Here is a 24,255-nt window from a genome sequence, read left to right as displayed (position 1 = left end):
TCTTTTTCTAATGATTGAAAACTTAAAATGTCAGTGTCAGTCTGCAGGAATTCTCTAACGAGCTGGCTGACGGGCAGCGAGGCGCAGGGTGGAAATGTTGACACACGAGTACCTAGGAAGGGGCTGGATGTGGTCCTGGCTCTTGGAGGCAATGGGAGTCTTGCCACTGCCTCACCAGGGCCAAGCACTCAGCCAGGAGATCAAAGGTGTGTTTTTGCTGGAAAGTGGAGCTTGGATGAGTCGTTTGGATTTCACTTGGTGCTCTGTTCACTGAATTCTGTGGTGAGGGAAAAAATGTTATTTACTCTAAGATCCCGGTTACAGCCACTCCCAACTGTCTTGGAGAATTATGTCCCGAGTTTTCCTCTTTATGAACTGCTCACACAGGGATCGAGTTTTAGGCTTGGTTGGAAACTGGAGAGACTGAAGGTTGGAAGGGTTTTCCCCTCACTTTTGTGGCTGGAAGCCACTCATCCCATGTGTCCTAATTGGTATTGTTCAGTATCGTGTGTCTGAAACAGAAATCCAGATAGAATTTATTTGCTTTTGGTTTCATTGATTTGAATAGCTGAAAATGTTTGAATGGCAGCCCACCAATGTTAAATATCTCTTATTTTTTTTTCCTCCGAAAGCATTCTTCCCCAGTGTCAGGGAGCTGTCACTAAAACTATTTTTAATTGTTGTTATTTTTTAACTCAGGATTTTTTTTGTTGGAAAATATTCATCGTTTGTTTGCTCATAGAGGGAGGAGGAAATTCTAGTCTTGGGGAAAGTGATGAAAATCCAAGTAATTTCACTGACCTCACTTAAATTATTTTGGAATTATGTACTGGAGAAGTTTTCCTCTCTAGCCTGAATGTGCTCATGCTGCTTGGAGGCTGCAAAAAGAAGCACTTCCCACCTCTGTAGTTTCAGGCAAGTAAAACGACAGGCTATAAGGGCTTTAAAATCTTGGGCAATCAAAGTCTGATCTTCAGAAATCAAGGTGGAGTATCGCTGTGCAGGCAAAGAGAAGTGAAGAAAGACTTGTGTTAGTGTTTTCAAGCAGTGAATTCCTATATGGACATCTTGTTCTGACTTTTTTGCTATAAAAAAAAAAGACACAGATGGAATAGTTCTGGGATATGTTTATTTGCAAATCCTTCGCTGAAAATATACCAGCTACTTAGTGACTCTCTAGAAGGTCGTAGATTTCAATTGTGGTGTTTATTTTTTTGCTGAAATTCTGCAATGGCCACTTGACATGAGCCGATGTCAGCGTACGGGCTGGCACCGACAGCCTGCTTTCCTCTCTGGGTTGTGTTGCCTTGCGTGATGTTTCTGCTCCACCCTTGCGTGAATGGGGCAGAAGGGATTAATTAGTGTTGAAACAGTTAAGAATTGAGCTTGCTGATGAACGACTAGCCAGCTTCTGCTTTCCCCCAGCACGGACCACTGCAGAAATGCCATCCTTGCTGCATTTGGGCCCTGCAGATGCCATTCACTCCCTGCCCGTGGGGAAGGCTGGGTCTGGTTTTAAGCAGTTTCATGTGAATTCATCAGAGAGAACAGGGAGACTTTGTTGTCTTGAGAGTAGCTGTTGTTTCAAAACACCCTCCTTCCTGGACAGCTGGAAAGAGCAGCAGTTACATGTCCCACATAGCTTTACACCTGAAAGAAGGCTTTTTTCTTTTTTGCCAGCAATAGGGTTTTCCTCATGCAGAAGAGAGCTGTTGGCATCCTCACCTGTGTCCTTGGTCCCATCTGAGCTGCCTGCAGGCACATGAGTGCTGCTCATGCTGCTGCTGCGGTGTCTTCCCTGGACCAAAGAACCCAGAATTAGCACAGATTAGGCAGGAACCAGCTCTAGTTCAAGTTCATTTTCATTTAAAAATAAAACTCCAGGTTTCTGGGTTTTCCTCTGCTGCAGGAGGTCACGGTGCTGCCCAGAGTGAGGAAGTCCCACTGAAACAGCACTGGGATGATTCCAGTACTGAGGACAAGGAGGGGGGGATGCAGGGTAAAGTGAGAGATTAATAATGCTCACTGTGGTGATGGGGAGAAATTTAGATTAAATTTCCCTCAGCAGACTGAGCACCTGTTGACTGCATCAGCACCTGCATTGCTTCAGCTGAAGATGTCCATCGTTACTCCATCAGCACTCCCGCTTCGCAGCCAGTTCAGGTATCAGCCAAAGCCACTGAACAGTGAATACCTTTAATAATTTGCTGCTCTTAATGCAGTCAGGCCAATTACATAAAATTACATGTCTGCCCTTTTCAGTTTACAGATTCTTTTTGTCCTAAGAATGTATAAATATTCAATGAGCCCACTCAGTAAATGCTGTGGGCAGCGTAAATCTCTGAGCACATATTCTTGTATTGCTTTATCTTTGAAGATCCTTTTGAAGATAATTTCTGCACCATCCCTGCTAGTGCTGGCTGAGAACTAGCTTCCCCTGCATGCAAACGGTACTGATGGTCACCTCACAAATTGCTAAGTGAATTACAGAATGCCATGTGCACTCCTTGACCATGCCCATGAGTGTAATTTAAATAAATCCATTCATGAAGGTCTAATTAGCAGGAGCTGTGCAACTTGCAGCCACGTATGGGAAATCTCTGCTAATCACAGATTGAATTTGGCAGAGTGCTAAGTGCCACTGAAGTGCTGGAAAGTAAAAATCACTCAGACCTTTCAGGGATCAAGCACTAAGTCAGAAAAATACTGAATGAATACTGTTGCCCTCTCACAGGGGCTGGTGCTAGTTCTGGAGAGGGGAGCAGGTCCTTGTGTGGTGCGTGGAAACTGCTTCTGGTCTGTCTCTTGCCTTTATTTATCCAGCTGTCAAAGGAAGATAACGATGCTGATTTCTTTTAGAGACCACTTTGAGGTCAGTTGAAGAGGAAAGCTTGAGTACAAGTTGAGTAATTTTTGATTTTGCAGGCTCTCTTCAGTGTTTGTACTAAAAACTCCTAACTCAGAGAATCAGCTGATATTGTAAATTAGCAGGAGATGTGCAGGTTAAACATTTGTCTATTACAGGCACCAATAAAGATGTTATTTGTTTGTAGTAACCTACAGGAGTCCAAATCACTGCCTGTCCCCTGTTGTGCCATGTGCTGTACAAACAGCAGAAGACACAGCGTCACTGTGAGACAGGTACGTCAATCAAAGGAATTCCCATCTCAGTATCTGCTAATTAGAAATTCAGCTTCTAGTTACATCTTCCAGGGGAACAACTGTGCTCTCACATCCACTGTCTTTGTGCCTGTGGCCAGATCGGTGCATCCCTTCATGATGGCCCTGATAACATCTTCCTAGCACAAGCTATCATGGGAAAGTAAAAAGCAGCTTTTTATTTTTCTTTTCCCCCAAAACGTAGACGCATTGAAAATGGGAGTGGAACTAAATCACAAAGTAAACCCACCCGATCATTAGACGTCTGCTGAGGTGATGGGGACGCCGAGGAGCGGTGCACAACAGCATCCTTGTTCTGGTGGCTTTGAAACGAAACAAAGCCTGTGGCCCTGGGCTGGGGACACTGGTAGCGTTGGGTTTCACTTGTCCTTTGTGCCTGTGGGAGAAAAGCAGCTCAACCTGGACAAAACCTAAGGAAAGTGGTGACTGTGCAGGGCAGCTGAGCAGGATCCCAGCTGGGGCTCCATTTAAAGCAGGTGCTTATGTCCCACCAAAACTCTGCTGAGATACTAGGCAAGCTCGATGTCTGCAAGCCCCATGGGCTCTGATCTTGCTTTTATCACCTTCTGCAGTGCTGGAGACCCCACAGATCTCATTTCAGGTTTTGTTTACTTTTTTTTTCCTGGTTTACCTTGCAGTCATGGTGATAAGAATGAGACCTGTACCTTTGTCAGCAATTTCAAACTAGTGTACAACTTATCCTTCCCATTTGATTAGGATCCCATTGCTGTATTCATTATCTTCTGCTTATTCATTAGCTTGAGATCATTAAAACAACAGAACTGACAAAAAATTACCTAATCACCTCATTCTGTTTACTGGAAACTTCAAACCTATAGAAGATATACTGTATAAAAGGTAACCTAAAAAAAAAAAAATCAAAAAATACCCAGGCTGTCAGTTCTCTGCCATGCCGTTTGTCATCAGCACGGTGTAATTATCATGGACTTTAGTGACACAATAAATATGAGAGCACAGGTGGTATCCATTTTCAACTGTTTAATTGAAGAAGTGAAAGATGCTGTAATATAGAGTCAACACAGAGAATTTGTCAGGCTGTGCTAAAACTTCAACAGCTATGACCTTGAGGTCATAAAACTACTCATCAGGGGTAAAATCTTTTATGATACACAAGTGAAGAGTATTGATTTTATAAAAATATAATTTTATAGGCAATATAAATGGACAAAATAGCTCATTCCAGCCTTCTGCAGGGCCTGAAAACCCAGGAGTGCTGTGTGTAAATCAATACAAATAATATCTGAAATCATAAATTTTAATTCATTTATAAAATACAGGCTATTTATTTTTTCCTTAGAGCTACCACAAAAAAAAAACCCCAAACAAACAAACTAGGGAATGGTTTGTCCAAAGCTTTCTCAAATTTGCTTTGTCTTGCTGGTGTGTTGTGCATTAATAATTGTAGCAGAATAAGCCTGACTTTAGACTCCTTGGCTGGTGCTTTGCTGGCTTTAAGTCCAAGGACTTGGGACCTGCTAGTGATCCTGATGAGGAAAAATCATCCAGGGCTTGCTGTGGAATAGCACTGCGAGAAAATACAGACATTTTGTTAGAAGGGTGAGCAAAAAATGCACTCAGGTGGCTCAAATGATCATCCGACCTGGGAAGCCGGGTGTGTGTCGGGATGAAGCCGCTGTCTCAGCGGGAGTGACAGGGCGGTAACGATGGTGGACGTGGGTAAAGCCCCACAGATCAGGGGACTCGCAAAAAGTGCAACCCAAGCTCTGAACCTCTGCTCTGGCCCTGACGCAGAGCTCGCTGACTGCAGCTGAGGGTGCCATGCCCCCTCCCTGGAAGTGTTGAAGGCCAGGTTGGATGAGGCTTTGAGCAACCTGGTCTAGTGGAAGGTGTCCCTGCTGATGGCAGGGGGGTTGGGACTGGATGAGCTTTAAGGTCCCTTCCAACCCAAACCACTCCATGCTTTGGGCTGATTCCTCTGGGCTGAGCGTCCTTTCCAGGGACATGAAAGCCCCGAGACTCCAAATTTCTGGTGTTTGTTTTTTTTTAGTTTTTTGGTAGCCGTCCTCTGAGCCCCAGGGCTATGGCTGGTGCCTGCTTCATGGCGCCCTGGCCGCCCTCACACCGCTCCTCCTTTGACCTCCCTTGAAGGAAGCCCCACAGAGTCAGAGGGCGCGAAGCCCTTTTCCCGCCCACAGCACTTGCCGCCATTTTGTCCCTCAGTCTTGAGCTCCTCACTCCGTCCCCTCAGGGCGCTCCCTTCCCGCCCCGGCTGCTCTGTGCCTGCCCTGACACCCCTGGAGGTTGTGGTAAGGGCTGCTGCCTGCCCTGGCTCCAAGCTGCTGCCATCCCTACCTGTGTGGGGTGGCTGCCAGGTGTTGTCCAGGCTCAGGCAGGGAAAGGAATGAGGATGATGATGGGCCTATGCAAGAAAAAAAATCTCTTTGTAACAAAGAACTCAGCCTGGCTTTTTGGGGTGCAAGTTGTTCTGGTGCCAGAGTCCAGTTTGGGGTGGGGTGGTGATGTTAAATGCTTCGTACTTTTATTTCTGGTGATTTCCAGCTTGTCTTTTCTCTCAGAAGAAGGTCTGGTCCTGGTGGTTCCCTCAGCTGTGCCCTGGCTCTGAGGGGTACGTGAGGGTGCTTGCCCTGAGCATGGCAGATCCCACGTTGCCTCTCTGATCTTCCTTTGAGACGTGTGTTCCCAGCGCTCTTTTCTTTAACCTGATCTGTTAGGGTCTGAGGTATGTCCTTTAACAATATTTAACTTATTTTGAGGCAAGAATATTAACGTGCCTTGGAGGGAGAGTTGAGGGGATTTTCCTATATAAATGAATATGAAATCTTCCATATAACGAAGTGGGAATAAGTTTGAGGGCCTCACTAGTTTTTGTAAGTTAAATTTGGGATATCTTTCTGTGAGTCTTCAGTTTGAAATGCTCTTTTGAGAAGCCACTTTATGTTCTCAGATAACAGATTACTTTTTTTAAGTATAGACTCTCTATTTCATTTCTAGCGCCTTCAACACATCATTATACTAATGAAATGGTTAATATAACCCGTGAAATGGTTAATAACTGTCACACAAGGTACCAGGTATAAAGGCTGTGAAAGCCATTCAGGACTTTTGTTCTAAAGTTTGAACAGGCATCCTCTGAAAAATGTCAGCAGTTCTCAGCTGTTAAAGGTTATTAAGATTTGGACGACTTAATGGTTCCTTTTACCAAAAAAAAATGGAATCTGACAACTATTTGCTAAATATCAATAATGTCTTTGAGGGTATCCATGAAATAATGAGGCATTCAGACGGGCTAACAAAGCATCCATGGCCCAAGTTTGGCATCAATAGAGAGGACCTGAGTGTGCAGTAGCTCACAGGAATGGGCAGTGATGTTACCTTGGCAGCCTGAAAATAATGGATTTAAAAAATATATTTATTTTAATAAATTAAAAAACTTTTCTATTTTTGAAGAAGGAATGAACTCACATTTTAAAGTACTTTAATATTAAGTCCAAAACCTCAATTAAGGTGGTTTGCAACCCAACACTTTTCTTTCCTCCCATGTGAATGGCCTTTTATATATGAACTGCCTCATTAAATTCGGTTGGACTTCCCAGACAGGAGAAGGAGGGTAAATATTTTTCAGAGGTTGGTGCTAATGGAGTCATTTAATGCTGCATAAATAAATAAAAATTACAGACCTTTATTTTAGAAGCACAGGTAGTGTAGTTATACTAAAATTCATAACTTACATTGCCAAACACAAACAATAAAGAATTGTCTACTTCAGATGGCTTTGAAACGCTTTTTATTGAAGGCAGATGCTATTTTGGTCAAAACACTTGTGTTAAAAAATTACTTATTCTCACTATGAATAGTTTGAAATTATTTGTTTATATTTTTTAAAAAAATTAAATGACTTTTCTCAAGTTGCAGATACAGAATGGCATATTCTGGTTCAACATGGGACTTCGTTGCACTTTCAGATTTGCATCCAAATCTCGCTCGTCCTGTAAGTCTCATAGTAGTTTTGTTCTCAAATGAAACTGTATATGACTGTATTATATTACTGCAAAATTATGTAATTGACGTGTATTTAGATGCTAATAGCATTAGTATAATTGTTAGATACAAAGTACCTTACCTTCTTTGTGTATGAACCAGCAAAATGAAAATTGATGCTGCTCTTGTCCATAGTATGTGGATACCACAATTATAGATATTGACTGGACAATTCAAGGTCTGAAAGTATCAGAGGCTTCTTTGTCATGTTTTAAATGGATGCTGAATTAGTAAAGACACGTACAGAGTCAGCATTATGTAGTCACAATACATCTGTAACCCACAATAGTCTTTCACTAGGAGCTATGAACCTCAGGCCCAACCCTGCAGTCTTTACTTGTGTGCTCAACCCTTCTGAGCTAAATATCATGGTCCGAATTAGTCAAACAAAACTCGTGTTGAGTGGTATTGTGTTTTAACTGGGTAAAAAATATCTCAATTATATGTCAGATAGGATCGGTTCTGTTTCTTTAGAACAAAAAGCAGGTTTTGTGATTTTCAGTTTATAAGGAGCCACGAGTTGCTTGTGGGAGTGCAGGAGAGGAGGACGAACCAGAAGTAAACTTAACAAACAGTGAAACTTTGGAGTTGGTAGATTCATACAGATGTTTGAGTATGATCTTTTTGTTTGTCTTGATATTTGTCAGGACTATAATTGCTGGAATAAGAGCTAAATAGGAGCGTGCTGTAAAACTCAGTATTTTTCTTTTTGGGTTTCAGAGGGTTGAATAAAAAAGAGGAAGTGTGGGGAACACAGTTTTAAATTTTTTTGCTCACCAAGATGTTTTAAAATGGGAAGGAGAAGGCTACATGGTTCTCTGTTGCAGCATTCCCCACCCTTTGCTGTGTAGCCCACCAGAGATAACGTGTCTCCTGAGCGTTCAGAGCTGCTGGGAGCTGGAGCCTGGAGCGCAGAGCAGAGAGGTGGCATTTCCCCCTGGCTGCACTGCGGCTCTGGTGCCGCGTTACTGTCTCATCTCTCCATGCAGCTTAAAGCAGATGCACATCTGCAGAGCTGCGTGCCCTGTGGAAGTCCTGATGCGTGTGAAAAGAGTGGAAACAAGGAGTTTTCCTGTTCTCACAGCTTTTGATTTGGGAGGGGCACAATTTAGTTCTTTTTTTTCTAATTTATTTTAAATAAATGAAAGAGAAATCACAGAAAATGGGTGAACCAGGAGATGGAGTTTTATATGCCCTCATGGTAGTGTTTTATATTCTTTCCAACTCTTCATAAATTCCTGGTCTGCAGCAAAGTTCATTTAATCTGTCATTCACAGTTACTCTCAAATGGAATGATCCACTATCTCATTTAAAAGCTTTTATTTTTACAAGTAAAACTAATCATGGGTGTTGCAATTAGCAACGTATTAGTAATGAAAGTATTTTTATAAAAAGCAATTCACTAGTATCTCACGATAGAATGAACAGTTATGACACTAAAACAGTTGGGTACACGTCGTTTAAAAGTATCAAAATGTGATTTATTTATTTTTTTTTTTACTTTGCACTTTTGGGGTTTTATTTGGGGTTTTTTTTGGTGGTGGTGGTGGGTTTTTTTAAGTGAAATAGATCAAAGTCTAAGCAACTGGCAATGTGTTAATGCTGTAGTCTCATGATTTGGTTGAGCAACCTTAAACAATTCTCTGCCAAAAAAGGCAGCCTGGCTCTCTTCTTCATTGCAGGCTGTTCTGCTCCTCCTCTTTTGGAGTGCTTGTGTTTTGCACAATAAGCTCATCAAGGAAATGATCTCTGGAAGTTTTTCTACCCTCTTTCTCTCTACCCCCTGCCCCCCTCCCTCAAAATAGTTTCCAGCCAGATCACTTCCTTCTGCCAGCTTGTTGTGCAGGCTCAGTGCTAACACCAGAGAGGCAAGAGAGGTTGCCCAGAGAAGCTGTGGCTGCTCCTCCCTGGAAGTGTTTGTGGCCAGGCTGGATGAGGCTTTGAGCAACCTGGTCTAGTGGAAGGTGTCCCTGCTGCTGGCAGGGGGGTTGGGACTGGATGAGCTTTAAGGTCCCTTCCAACCCAAACCAGTCTGGGATTCTATGAAATATATTCCCAGCAATTTGGAAACTGCAGATTTACATCAGTTTAAATCATGTGAAGAGTCACCCTAAATGTCACTTCTTTTGACTGGGGATGAGATACAGGGTATGTTGCACTCTGATTTAATTTAAATGGGTTTTGTTTGGTTGTTTTTTGGGTTTTTTTTTAAAGAAACAAAACCAAAAATAGAAAAATTAAATCTTGATCTAAATCACTACACGTTGTGGACAGATAGAAAGTACTCTGTTAGAAAGACTGGAAGAACTAGGACACTGCACTGTTGTATATGTGTCCTCTTAATGAGTTCACTGCCATCACTGTAGGATAAGGCAGTTACCTTGCTCCATCTAGTGATTCAAAGTAAAATGGGAACATGAAACCTAATTTTTGAGCATGTCAAAATTGCTGCAGTGAAGTCAGGCAGGTTGAGTCACTTTGTGAACATGTCACTCTCTCCTTCCAGGCCTTGTTACTGTACCAGCTTCCATTGCTTACCTATTAAACCCCAAACTAGCACTGCAATCCTCTTCTCTCACACTGAGAACAACCTTTTTTCCTTAAAAAACAATCAAAACCAAACACCACACAGCTATATATTATTAATATATATTGTATATATATCTTTTTCTTCCTGTGTGTGTTTACTCCTAGCAGTTTTGTTTGACAATTGAGACTGGGGTGCTTTTTGCATGATAAATACAAGTTTAGCAAAGTAGAATAAGATTGATTTGGTTTTAAATCATCAAAAAGTTCATTGCCCAAACTCCCTCTGTAGTCAGTTGAGAGAGAGAGAGGAAGAAAGAGGCACCTGTGGAGATTTATGTTGCTTAGATGAGGATAGGATAAATGGTCCTCTGTGTGGATGTACACGTGTGGATCTCGGTGCTGACAGCAGGAGAAACCTTGGCTGCTTAACTGTACAATCAATCCTGTCCAGACTTTTCATGGTGCATTTAAGAGGATCTGAGACCAGTGTTGAGAGTGTGAAACAACCAAATATTGCTGCCTACCTGAGGAGAGATTGTTGTAGGAAAGCCAAAACTGTGAAGGCTTTGGGTGAACTTTTGCCCTCCCATTGTCTTTACAAAGAGAAACAGATGTATTTCTTTTAGTATTTGTATTAGTCACTCTTTATTTCTTAAAGTAAAATTATATGTTTATGTTTTAGTCTTTAGTTCATATGGTATTATGGAATAATTAGATTTAAATGATTACCAGTCGGAAGGAACTATGTTTATTATCATCAGTAGAGTATAAGTCCATGAAATCTAATTCATCATATACATCTGTGTTTAATACTTGTATTCTATAATCTCTTTATTTTTTTAGAATGTAATCGGTGTGGTTATTGGGAAAACAGATGTCAGAGGCTTTCCAGACAGAAAAAGTACGGTCCCTTTTAACTGTGTTTACTTCATTTTCTTATATGGTATAATTTGGCATATATGACTGAAATCAATATTTAAATGATAAACAGACTTCTGAGTGCAAAATGTATAGAATCAAAATGTGCAAAAAAACCCCAACAAACCATTGTTTGTGTTTGAGAACCAAGGTGAAAGAGCAGTGTTAGTTTGGCTAAAACTTATCAATTAGAATTTGTTTGGAAGTGTTTCAGGGTCTGAAGAAGATGGTACCAATATAAAGCCACTGTTATATGAATACTGCTGGAATTTATCTGGTCCCTTCATATCTGTCCTCTCTCAAAACAGAAATGTTAAGGAGATGTCTTGAGGAGTGAAACACAAGTGATTTCTGGTCTGAGTAGTGCCAGCTTCATCTTGTCGTATTCTCCTAAAGAAAAATGGGAATAACACATTGTTAATACAGTATTATCTGGAAATTGAGATAACATCTACAGTTTAGGGATGATACAGACACTGTAGGAAGCATCTCCAGCCCTAGAGAGCCCTCACAGCTCTGTGTGAAATGCTCAGCTATTCTGTTGGCATTGTCATCAGGTATAGCGGCCTTCCAATACCTGAAGGGGCTACAAGAAAGCTGGGGAGGGACTTTTCATAAGGGCAGTTAATGACAAAACAAGGGGAAATGGGTTTAAGCTGAAAGAGGGGAGGTTTAGATGAGATATTAGGAAGAAGTTCTTCACTGTGAGGGTGGTCAGACACTGGAACAGGTTGGCCAGAGAAGCTGTGGCTGCTCCTCCCTGGAAGTGTTCAAGGCCAGGCTGGATGAGGCTTTGAGCAACCTGGTCTAGTGGAAGGTGTCCCTGCTGATGGCAGGGGGGGTGGGACTGGATGAGCTTTAAGGTCCCTTCCAACCCAAACCAGTCTGGGATTCTGTGATCATGCTGAGCTGCTCTAGTGGTGGATGTTTAGAAAATCATCATCACCAGAAACAATTGTACACAGCCTGAAAATGTGGGGTTCCTATTTATGCCTCCGTGGAACTACAGTCAGATCATGCTTAGTCTGTGCGGATCACTATAGAGTTTTAATTGATAATTTAGAAATAACATATTGCATAATGCTGCAGGACCCATGGGAAGCTTTGTTAATTAGCTGAAAGAGAAAAGGCAGAGCAGCGTTTCCAGGACTGATACCCTCTTCAGCATGAACTTTCCACAGAGCTGGAAACACTTTGTGTTATCAGTGAAACCCCTTGGTACTATCTGGACAGTGATGCTCTCTGTGATCTGCAGCGTTGTCTGTCACCATGGTGTTCTCATACATGGGCACAGTCATCTAGAGAGGCTACCAACCCCAAAATTGGGCTAGTATGTAAACCCCTTCGTAGTGTTGCTTCACATGTTAGCCCTGCTTATGTGTTTGTCTGTGCTTTGAAACACAGAATTGTTTTGGTGGGAAAAGACCTTTAAGATGATTGAGTCCAACTGAAAACCCAACACTGCCAACTCCACCACTAAACCATGTCCCTAAGTGCCACATCTACGTGTCTTTTAAATCCATCCAGGGATGGTGACTCAACCACTTCCCTGGGCAGCCTCTTCCATTGCTTCACAACCCTTTCAGTGAAGAATTTTTTCCTAAAAAAAAAAATTGTGGCATAGCATGGTTCTTTTATTTCTCTTGCATTAGATCTGTAAATGCCTGTGGTGAAGCCTGAGGTGAAGTGCTCCGTGTGGGTGGGTGGGATGGTCCAGGTACAACCACGGCGGGAGTTGTAACCATCCCCACTCACGAAGAGCAGCGTGTACTGTACAGTCTGCTGGCCTCTAGTGGTATCCCCCAGATCGCGGGTAGTAAATTAACGACAAAATCTATGAAAAAACTCGAAATAATCATTTTTAGCCATCTATTCCAGACTGAAATCAAACTGTGCTAAGGAATTGTAATAGTGCTGTTTAATTTTGCAGATATTGGTGCTGAAAGATTCACCTTCAGTTTTACTGTTCGTGATTCACCGACTTATTTTATAAACGTAACTTCTTGGGGCAGAGAAGAGTATGTGAGATCGCTCTCAGAAAGCTTTCGAGTTGGTGACTGTGGTAAGCTGGGGCTTATTCTTAACATGTTTCTATTTGAATGTTGGGGTTTTGTTTTTTTTTTTTTTTTTCCAGTAAATCAGTGTTATGTATTTGTGGTTTTGCTATATTTTTCTCTGAGGACTCAGAAAACAATCTAATTGGAAACAAATTGTTCAGTTATGTTAAGTATAAAGAGGAAAGGAATAAGACTTGGAGGATTTAAATCCAAAACCAGTAAATATGTCAACAAAAAGACTAGATCTACTGAAGGCAGCCACCCAGAACTTTTCTATAGTTAATCAATCTATTTTTTTACATTATATTAAGTTCTTATAAGTTATGAAAAATAAATTCTGTCAAGCAGTTTGGTGTTTTTCTTTGTTTTCATTGAGTTATAGACAGGACTATGATTGTTCATGAAAACACAACAGAAATCTTGTATTTATTTACAGTATATGCTTTTATCTTGGTAAATTAATAGAAAGACTTTGCCCATGGTTGCTAGATCAGAGTGTTTGGATAAAACTTGTGGTGATAAAGAGTATACACACAAGAACTCAGTATTATTTTGTCCCCATGAAATGTCTGGAGCTATCTGGCCAGGTATGGTTTTTAGTGTAGCTATAGTTACCACAAGTATCTTTTCCTTTCAACATCAACCTTGAGAGCAACCATTTTTTTCAAAGCCATCTCTCTTTATCTGTATCTATATTCAGTTTTCTAACATTACTTATCAATGTTTTATTTTAGTTACAATTGAAAATCCTTTAGTTCAGTCAAAGGAAGCAGAAAGGGAAGAAAAATTCAACCCTGTAACTCCTAGGTAAATCCGAAGCACTGACTGGTGGTTCTTTCAAGAAAGATGAAAGTTAAGACTTGCTTTAGTTTACAGCCGACTGCAGCAGCATGCAATCAGTAGAAATATTTGGGGTTAGTCTTCTTATGTAGCTGTACCTCCTCTCAACCATATATAGTCAAATAACCTCAAAGATAATCTATTTCTCAGTGCATATAAGCACATTAAATTGGCAAGTCAGGAGTTCTAAGCGCTGTATCAAATGTATAGCTGTAGTAGTTAGACTCACTATTTACTTTCTGGATAAACAGATAGAAGAAAAAAAAACCCTCAAATGTATAGCTGTAGTAGTTAGACTCACTGGATAAACTGGACTCTTCTGGATAAACAGATAGAAGAAAAAAAACTCAAATGTATAGCTGTAGTAGTTAGACTCACTATTTACTTTCTGGATAAACAGATAGAAGAAAAAAAAACCCAAATATCAGGTAGAAACTTCACTGAGGAAAAGAGCTCCTTTGAAAATCTGTAGCTTTCATAAGCTTTTGTAAAATATATTTATCCAGAATATATTGAATATGTCTTATTTCCACTATAAATAGACCTGAGGTCACTGGGCTGTTACTTTTGAAAGCATCTTCCAAATCCACTCTGACTATTGCAGCGTCTCATTATGTCATGATGCCCAAACTTCTCAATCACCTGAATCATAGACATTTCAGAATGTATTTTAGTTTTAGTGATTGATAAGGGCTGAAAGATTTACAAATATCTATTGTACATTGCTAAAATTTCAATTCTAAATAAGTATAAAGTGCACAGTAATGTCTTCCATAAGAATAAAGTCTATAATTTAAAAAATAATAATTTTAGAACAAATGAATTCAAACTTTCTATATCTTTATGGAAAATAATAGAGGAATAGATCAGCAGTTATTTTATCCTGTGAACTGAATTAATGTTTTACACTGTGAATATACTGGTGAGTGGAATGTGATTTGTTTTGTGTGTACTATCTAGTTGCTACAAATTATTACTCAGTGAAAATCATTCCGTGGTCAAAACTTCTTCTTGTTATGAAATGGACACCAGACTGGTTTCTCTGTTGCATCTGCCTGTCAAGGACCCTCAGGATTATTATTCACTGGGTGATATCACTGCAAATGGTCAAACCCTGGATGGAAGAATCCTTAATGTGCTCGCAGCTGTAATGTCAGTAAGTTAAGGAGCCACAACAGAGGAGTGTTTTTCTACTGTATCGTGGGTCACTTAAATGTGAATATGGATTTTGGGAGAGTCACTTAAATGTGAATATGGATTTTGGGACACACAGTGGACAAGGAATCACTGGGTTGGTTTGTTTGCTTAGGTTGGCAGTCACTTCAGCTGAGTTACAATAAACATACAAGCTACTTGAGATTTTCATCAACAACATGAGGGGGGAAATTGAGGGAATAGAAATGTCCTATATCAGTCATTTTTTTTTAAATCACGCACATGCAAGTACTGCAGATTTTTATTAGATGTGTCCATTTATCTTGGAGTAAAATTACTGTTGTTAAACTTTTAGTGGTGTACATATTTTGGGGGGTTTTTTTAGTGGTCTACAGGGTTTTTCCCCCCCTCTTTTTAAACTCTTCTGTTTTCTAGGTTAGCACTTTTAATTCTCCTAAACACTTACCAGAAGAAAAGTGACTGCTTCTCTTTCTTCTTAAAGGTTGGAGAGCCAAAATATTTTATGACTTCAGACAAAAGAAAAGGTCAGAGGTGTGAAGTAAAGCTGTATGATGAAACAGAGATGTCTTTTCCAATAATATGGTAAAATGGTTTTTAATTCACTAGAATACCAGAGGAGATAAATAAATTAACTATAATACATACTGTTACAATACTATCTTTTAATTTCAATGTATTGTTATTTGGGTGGCAACTGTGATGAGGCAGCAATGTATGTTAAACAGAGGCGTAAAGAAGAGATTCATTAGAGTGACCTTATATGTATTGTCTGGTTTTATGACTTGCTGACAGACTGTCAGCTCATGAATGGCAAAATGAAGCTTGGTTCCAAACAGTTACATTTTTTTAATGTGGAAATTCGAACTAATTCAGGAAATGGCATTTGAAAACAGCTGTGAAGGCAGTACGTTTCTTCCACAAACTAGGGGGAAAAACAGGAGTGTGCTTCACTTTTAAAGCCAAGCAGAATTAGCAAGTGGAATGGAAATAGACTGAAATACTTAAATGTTTACAATAGTGCAGAAACATTTTGATAGTTTTGGCCACATTTTTAAGAATGGAAATAGACTGAAATACTTAAATGTTTAGAATAGTGCAGAAACACTAATAGTTTTGACCATATTTTTAAACTATATCCTATTTACAGAGATGATTCCATCCATACCAGTGATTTGTTTACACAGGAACGTTTGCATTTTGCCCATAGTTTGCTCAATAAACTCCTGGCTTATCTATGTGCAAGGGTCTGTGGGTACTTGTTTGCCCCAGGTTTGCAGTTCATGGGCTGAAATGACCTTTATTCCCTAGTTTAGAAGTAGCAAGATAGCTTTGCACTCTGTCCGAGTTACAAACTGTGTTATCCTTCAGTGTAATGTTTAACACAGTTAATGGACACACAAGAACGCTCATAAACATCTGTGGTGTGAAGTTTTCTGGCCCTTGAGCTGCCACCGATGTTAATTTGCAGCAGCAGCTCTGATAGTCTTGTTGCAGTGCTGGCACGTAGTGATCCAGAGCTGGGTAGAGTCATAGAACTGTTTGGTTGGAAAAGACCTTTGAGATCATCAAGTCCAACCGTACCTGTCCACTGCTAAACCAGATCTCTGAGCACCTCATCTACCCGGCTTTTAAATCCCTCCAGGGATGATGGGGACTCCACCACCTCCCTAGACAGCCCCTTCCAGTGCCTGAGAACATTTTCAGTGAATTTTTTCCTGATATCCAATCTGAACCTCCTCTGGTGCAACCTGAGGCCATTTCCTCTTGTTCTATCAGTCACTTCCCTAGGCAGCCCATTCCAGTGTACTTCAGGAGTCCTCAGAAGCACAGACGAGGTGGTGTGACTGTGCTTACCCTAAAATGTGCCTTTTGTGCTTTCATGGAGCCGTAGGGAGAGGCAAAGATTCAGGAAATCTTTGAGCAATAGCATTGTAGTGAAGATATTTCAGAGAAGAGGTGGCTGAGCAATGCTGGATGAAAAGTAAATATCCTAAATGTTTTTCCAAGGATTAAGGGGGGAAAAAAAAAAACCCAAAACCAGCAGAACAAAACAGTGCTTTGGCAATATTCTTGCCATCCAAACTTACAAGGAAACAAATGAGATTGTATCAAGGGAACTAACCATCAAATTATCATTTTTGAGGGATACCACTGACCTCACTCTAGTCTCATCGTCCACAGTGACAAGGATTCCAGTGTTGGAAAGCCAGCTGAACATCTGACCTAGTGATGTCAGCAACCAACTTGTTCCCACCAAAAAGGCTCAGCTGATAAGCAGTTATTTGAACTGCAATTTGCTTTAGTTAGAAATTACTTTTGTCAAAGCTCTGAAATACACCCAGTATTTTTCCAGGTCTATTCTGCATTGAATCATTTTGAACAATCTAATAGCCCTTTATTTTATCCTCTTTGGCACGGGATAAAGTATTAGACCGTCCATAAAGCATCCTGGCTGGCCGCAAACTAGACATCTGTGGATATACATGGCATTTCCTTTGTGTGTAACAAAGGAGTTGTGTCCCCTCTGACCAATTTACTTACAGCTGTAGTATTTAGTAGTTTAGTAATAAATAGTTGAAGTGCTGTTTCAAAAATAATGTGATACATTAACTTTTTACATTTAGTTGGGATAATGAATCTATCCAGCTTGCACAGACTTGGATCCCACGAGAAACAGGTACAATAGTCTGGTTTTTGTTTTACTGTGGTTCTTAACGTGAAATTTATTCTACAGTAACAGGGGGTTTTTGTTTGTTTGTTTTTATTTTTGGTTGGTTTTCTTTGTGCACAGTAATATTTGCATCAGATGTGAGAATCAACTTTGACAAATTTAGGAACTGTATGACTGCAACTGTGATATCAAAAACCATCATTACAACTAATCCAGGTAAGAGCTGTTGAAGTGTTGCTTTGGTGTTAGGAATCATTATAGACTTGAATGCATGAAAGCATCTACTGGAGGTCTGATTTCTTCTGCCTGCTTGCCTCAGAGAGCTCCGTGCTTCTTGTCTGTTACATAGTGACCAATGCTTTTAGCTTCCACCTTTTTCTCTCTTGTTTTAGTTTATTTTGTTTTTTTAATTTTATCTAAGTAGCTTTCATATATTCCATGTAGGACTAACAGTTAAAGTAAAAAAGAAAAAAGCATCTCTTGGCTAATTCTAAGTGACAATGTGTTGGTGTTACCAGAATAAAAAGTTGTAAAATAAAATCATGCTGTTATTTTTACATGCTATATATATTAATAACTTTTAAAAATGAATTTTCAAGAAACAGCAGAAGCAAATGCTCTGTTCAGCTTCATTAAAGAGAGCGCACAATCAGGAGCTCTGCCTGACAAAATGGAGGAGCAGTCAAAAGAATCCATTAACTGTAAGCATGGACCCAAACACTGATTTTATTTAACCATGTAGTGTAATTTCACGGTGCAGTTGAAATGTCAGGTTCTTGGCTGTGTGTTCATAGAATCTAGACTGTAGCCTGGTCAAATACTCAGTGTGGAGTGCTGTGACCGGGGCTATCCCTTCAGGATCAGCTACGTATCTTCAGGGCTGGTGACTGTACCCACTTGCAGCCTGCCTGGCGTGTTCTTTCTGTCTTGAACAAGTATGAAACAGAGATGGGGAAAGTTTTTTGTCAAAAACTCATTTGAGGGGATACAAAGATTAAATATTCGATATTTTCCTGTTTTGACTCCCCTTTTGTTTTATTTTTTGTCCTCAAATGCTAACCCTGCTTCTCAAAATGAAGGCGAGAAGGCTTTTCTGGTGCTTTAGATAAAATCCTCTCCTTTTTATTACCTTAAGATCCATTTTTGGTTTTGTCTTTCTGTGCTGTTTCTTTCTCAGACACACTTAACATGTCTTTTCAACTTTTAGTGGAGACTATAGTTGATGTTTATACTGTGGAACAGCTGAAGGAAAGAGCTTTACAGAGTGATGGGAGACTTGACCCAGTCTATGGCGTTATTTATGGCTACATTTCTACACTCGACATTGATGATAACGCATCTAAAGTTATTCGCAACAGATGGTAAGCAACTGCCCGTTTTAAATTTGTATTAAAAAGTGCTTATCCTTCTTCCTCTGACCCAAATTAGATAGAACAATATTTTAGACAAGTTCCAGACAAGAAATAAAACTCTTCTGGAGGATGCCACGTGAATTTCTGTTGTGTAGACTTCCACACGACTCTCTCTGGTCCTAGAGGAGAGAAGAAGAAAGAGGCCATTTTGTCTCAGCCAGACTTAGGAGTTTAGAAGATGAAGAATTTCTTTAAAGAGGAAAAGCCTCTTGGGAAATCTCAGTTTAGAAAACATCTTCAAACAAGGAGGAATTGCATATATGCACTAATTATCTTCTGTTTCAGTTCAATATGCCGTTTTATAGTGAATGAAATGTCAAACACGTGCGCTTTCTGCAGCGACGTCTCTTCAGATTCCAAGTCAACTTTTGCGAGCTTTGACATACTCGTTGATCTGACAGATCACACAGGCACTCTTTACTCTTGTTACCTGTCTGACTATGTAGCTGAGGAAACATTAGGCTGCACAGTAAGTAGAAATTAATTAGGTTGTTCTTATTTGATCTGTGAAGCCTGATGAAAATCACAATGAATTTTGTATATGTTGGTTAAAAAAATTTGTGTCTACACGTGGATATACAGACACACAGAGAGCTTTTTAACAAGTCAAAAAGTCAGGAGCTGCTAGTAAGAAGAAATGTTTTCAATGTAAGAGTGAATACTCTATTCAGAATACAGGTTTATTTTAATTAACTTACAATTTTCTGAGAACACAGCTGGAATTCCTTCATTTTGTTTCTCAAACACCCTGAAATTTATTCTGATTAATCTGCCTGTCTTGGTACATATGTTGCAGTAAACACTACATTAAAAGAGGTAAAATACAGCAGAGAAATGTATTTAGAAATGCATAAGATGTTGTTTTCATCATCGTTTTGTTGTGGAGATGTTACAACTATATGATGGAGAAGTGTTCTGTGATGTCCTGTCATTAACAGGTCCATGAGTTCCTCACTCTAACAGAAGACAAGAAGACTGCATTGAAATGGCAGCTTCTTTTGGAACGAAGCAAGATTTATTTTAAAGTTAGTATTTAACGTTAATTTAAACCAGTGGCTCTTTCCCATTTGGTAGTATATTTAGTACTGAAAAATTCCACATCAATTCTGCTGAACTCTTTAAAAATAAGGAATAGTTTTTGTACAAATGCTGAATATTCCAAGTAAATACTCTTTGTCGTAATTTCAACATTTAGGGGATGTCCCTGCAGGATCAGGATACGTGCAAAGCCTCTTTCAGGCAGACTATGAAAGACATAACCTGTTCTTAGCCACTACCGATTAAGGAGCTGGTATTTCAAAAGCACTTATACGTGATTTACTCAGTCCCTGACTTCTATGGCAGTAGGTTTATAATGAATAAAGTTAACAGTATCTGTTTGCAAGGTTGTTTACTTCAGTAGTGACAGGTATATCGTTTAAAATGTGTATATTCATACATAAAATAATGTAAAATATGTATAACCACATTTGACAGTTAAACACACTGTGTGATATTTGCAAATAGCAGATTTCCAAGTGCTGTACAGCAATAAAAACAAAGAACCTTAATTATTTTTACAGGTTACTTTGTCACCCAGTTGGAGAACCGGACTGAAAGTGAATGTTCTCTCATGCAAACTGGCAGACCCTATAGAGGCGAGTCAGAGCTTGCTGGGAAAAGAGATTGGAAATAAGAGATTACACTATTAATAACAGCTGGGAAAAAGACTTTCTTCACTGTGTTATTAGAGGTAGAATGCTGTTGTCATCATATTTTGCTAAGTATGTTCTGATGGTAAGGAAGGAATTACTGATACTTGTAAGTGGGCTTCTGTGTTGATCTTTTTTCAGGTTATTGTACTTTAAAAAGTGCCCCAGCTTCAGAAAAGTTAATTCTACTGAATTCAACCCCTTACGAAGGGGATGGAAACTTTCTTTGGTCAGTTTAGAATATATTGGGGAAAAAATAGAAACAACAACTGGTACAAGACAGATCTGTTGAGCTTCTGTGTTTTTTAACTGCTTCACTGCTTTTGTGGCACTTCTGTGTTAGTTCAAAAAATAAAGACTCACTTTGAAATATTGCCTGGGTTTGTGGTGCACGTTGGTGAGTCCAAACATGGAACTTCTGGCAGCTGTGGAGGCTTGGAAATAGCCCTGATGATTGCAAGGCTGCTTGTCTTTAGGGCAGACCAAGTCTTATTAGCACTCAGTAATCAATTACCAAACAATGGAGCTAAGACTATGAGCTGCAGAGAAGAAAGGACTCTTCTTCCACAAGATAACTTGTTCTTAGTTGAACATAAAGATCTCAGTATGCACATTTTGCCTTTCTCCATGTATTTTTTCCTGTTTTTAATCTATTTCTGTCCTTAGCTTCCCCTGGAGCTGGTGTATTTGCTACATTCACCAGCTCTCACTTTCTGAGCATATCAGGAGCTGGCCTATTTCAAATGGTGGGAAGAAACCACGGCCTTTGTCTTGCAAAGCATTTTTGTAAAGTATGAGGAACTGAGATCACCCCTGGTGCACTACCTACTACCCACTAAGGCAACATGGCAGAGAGAAAACAACTACAGAAAGAGTAAATTTGGACCAGCAATCCATGAAAATTGCATCCCCCTACTCATGCGAGTGGGAACGAGGGACTAAAGGCACCAAAAAATGTTGCCAGTGTTGGGTCACTGCATCTCTCCTGTTGCAGCAATAAATGACCTCAACATTTTTCCAGCTGTAACATGTAATATTCTGAAGTGAATATTTCCAATAACTTTAATCACAGCTCAGCAATCAACACACATTGCTTAAAACCAAACAACAAACGCTGCATTGTTGCTGTTGCCGTAGACAGTAATGTTTGACAGGCAAAAAGAAATGGAAACAGTACAGAAAGTGAATGTAATCCTTCCTCTTTCAGAATTATTCACCCCAAACTTCTCTGCTCAGCCCAGCTCTGTTGGCCTGACTCCTCTGCTCGGCCCAGCTCTGTTGGCCTGACTCCTCTGCTCGGCCCAGCTCTGTTGGCCTGACTCCTCTGCTCAGCCCAGCTCTCTTGGCCTGACTCCTCTGCTCAGCCCAGCTCTGTTGGCCTGACTCCTCTGCTTGGCCCAGCTCATCGAGTCGCAACAAATTCAGAGGCAGGTTTCAATCAGGGAACACTCTGACTTCTGTGAGCCAGGGGCTGGTTCTGTTCAGATGTAACGGCTGAATGTTTCAGTTGGCTCTGGTTCCTCAGCCTTCCTTCACATGCAATCTGAATTATATCCACAGCATTTAGAACTCATCATACAAAGAACGTTTACACATGCTTTAAACCATTGGCTTAAGTCAAAATACAGTGAAGTGTCTGCGTGTTTGCAGGTGGTGGACAGGTACGTGGTGGTGTGCTGCAGATGTAGGCAGCTGGAGAGACAAATTGATAGAAAAATGTTGATTTTTTCTTCTCTAACGTGTTCTGCTTTCTTTTTACCATGTGGTTTACAGTGTCCTCGACCACGCTGCTCTTTCACAGAGGTGCTTGTCTTTGGGCTACAGTAATTTTTTCTATAGAACTCTCCAAACACACAAAAATTCTCCTAGTGGTTATGAAAATCTGGCTCCAATAAATGGAAGCATTTAACTTTGGTGTTTACATGGATGTGAAAAAAAAAAAAAAATCCATCTGCTTTTGTTAGAAATTACTCAGTTCTGTGCAACCTTTGAAAATTAAAAGTTTTGATGTTTTGGGGAGGGGGGGGGAAGGTTTTTTTAATTATATTTTTGTCACTGCATTGAATTGAAAGAGAACTCGCTGTCATGCAAACTGGGAGAGAGTGTTAGATCAGCTGGAGTTTGGAGATGGAAGTTACACAGCGTGGCTTTTAACAGCTGGAAATAGTTTAAAAACTCCAACTGTTGCACTGCATTGTCTAACTAATGGCAATTGCTGCAGTTAGATTTTTATTAAAAATATATTTAAATCAGTAAAAGTAAAGACAAGTTTACTGGTGATCGTTATCAATGAGCTTCCTTATTACTGATCTTTTGTATTCTCTAATTTTTAAAAGCATGTTTAAAGCTCAGTTTAAGAAAAACAATCTGCCAAGCATCTGGCACACTTCCTGCTGCATTCCACCCCTTGGAGTGGGAGGGAAAGCAATCCTCATTTAATTTGTACATCTGAAAAATGCACGGAGGAATCGTGAAATTAATCTGAAAAGCAAACATCTTTTTATTGTAGAATACCCCAAGGAGAGAAATTCTTTCTGAAGCTGTAATTCTTGATTTACTGTTACACACACATCTTTGATTTTGCAGATCACGGGTGAGCTCTGGCTCCTCCATCACCGTTTTAATAGTTTAATTTGTAATTTTTATTTTAAGGCAATACATTGGCAAAGCTCAAAGCATGAGTAGAACAGAGGAGCACACACAGTGACAACCAACCCAGCTCCCCTCCCACCTGTCCAGCACAGTCTCCATTGACAGTTCCAAGGTATGGTTTGGGTAGGAACCACCTGCCCCAAGCTGGGTTGGACGCCAGGTTCATGGTCTCAGAGGAAACTGAAGCCTCCATGGAAACGGGGCTGTTTTAGTCAAATGCCTTTCGAGCTCATGGGTTGCGTCTTTGTTGCGTGACAGTTCATTAGATGCTTGGGCCATGTATGTGTTTCACAAACAGGACAGCTTGTGTGTCTCTCTGTTCATCAGATGTTCCCAAAAGAGCTGCCTCCTTCACATGGTTCCCGGTCAGGATCCACGCCTTTGCTGTGCCACCTTAAACCGCATGGAGAGGACATCGCTAATCCCAGCCTCTATCTCATCGTTGGCCTGCACAGATCCAACTCCTTTGGGAGATCCTGTCAGAATCAAATCCCCTTCTTCTAGGGGCAATATTTCACTGATGTAGCTGATCAGGTAAGGGATGGAGAAGATCATCGAGGAGGTCTCCCCTTCCTGCCTCAGCTTTCCATTCACTTTGAGCCAGATCTTCAGCTTGTGAGGGTCTGGGATCATCTCCTTGGGCACAAAGTCACTGACTGGGCAGGATGAACCGAAGCCCTTGGCTAAGGTCCAGGGCAGACCCTTCTTTTTGCATTCCTCCTGGGTGTCCCTGGCCGTCATGTCCAAGCAGAGGGCATAGCCCGCCACGTGCTCCATGGCAGCTTCCTGGGACACGGCCTGGGCTCTCTTCCCGATCACCACCCCCAGCTCCACTTCGTGGTGGAGGTTGGTGCAGTAGTAGGGCCGGAGGATGGGCGAGCCTTCGCGCACGTAGGCCGAGGAAGGCTTGAGGAAGAAGAGGGGCTCCCGGGGCAGGGCTCTCCCCATCTCCTTGGCGTGCTCGGCGTAGTTGCGTCCCACGCAGACGATGTTCCTGCCCCACTCCCAGAAGAGGGACAGGGGTTTGGAGGAGGAGGCCATGGCCGCGCCGGGGCTCCTTCCCCAGGGACCGCGGCCGCCCTTGGGCC

At 40.7% G+C, this 24,255-nt stretch overlaps 2 protein-coding genes across 2 annotated transcripts; one reads left to right on the top strand and one right to left on the bottom strand.

Moving 5' to 3' along the window:
- The first annotated feature begins 7,102 nt into the window (after positions 1-7,102).
- Positions 7,103-20,515, top strand: MEIOB (meiosis specific with OB-fold). The gene is made up of 13 exons (XM_010164917.1): positions 7,103-7,171; positions 10,594-10,651; positions 12,599-12,730; positions 13,460-13,532; positions 14,526-14,721; positions 15,223-15,323; positions 17,366-17,418; positions 17,533-17,628; positions 18,012-18,113; positions 18,620-18,773; positions 19,110-19,293; positions 19,763-19,849; positions 20,387-20,515. The coding sequence occupies exons 1-13, from the start codon at positions 7,103-7,105 to the stop codon at positions 20,513-20,515; spliced, it is 1,434 nt and encodes a 477-aa protein (XP_010163219.1).
- A 3,018-nt stretch (positions 20,516-23,533) lies between these two features.
- Positions 23,534-24,245, bottom strand: FAHD1 (fumarylacetoacetate hydrolase domain containing 1). Its single transcript, XM_010164916.1, has one exon. It carries the CDS (start codon positions 24,206-24,208, stop codon positions 23,534-23,536), a length of 675 nt encoding a protein of 224 aa, XP_010163218.1. The 5' UTR covers positions 24,209-24,245.
- Between the last annotated feature and the right edge of the window lie 10 nt (positions 24,246-24,255).

The sequence above is a fragment of the Antrostomus carolinensis genome, unplaced genomic scaffold (genome assembly GCF_000700745.2).
Source record: "Antrostomus carolinensis isolate BGI_N321 unplaced genomic scaffold, ASM70074v2 scaffold9903, whole genome shotgun sequence".
NCBI classification, from domain to species: Eukaryota; Metazoa; Chordata; class Aves; order Caprimulgiformes; family Caprimulgidae; genus Antrostomus; species Antrostomus carolinensis.
This window is presented reverse-complemented; position numbering and strand designations above follow the sequence as displayed.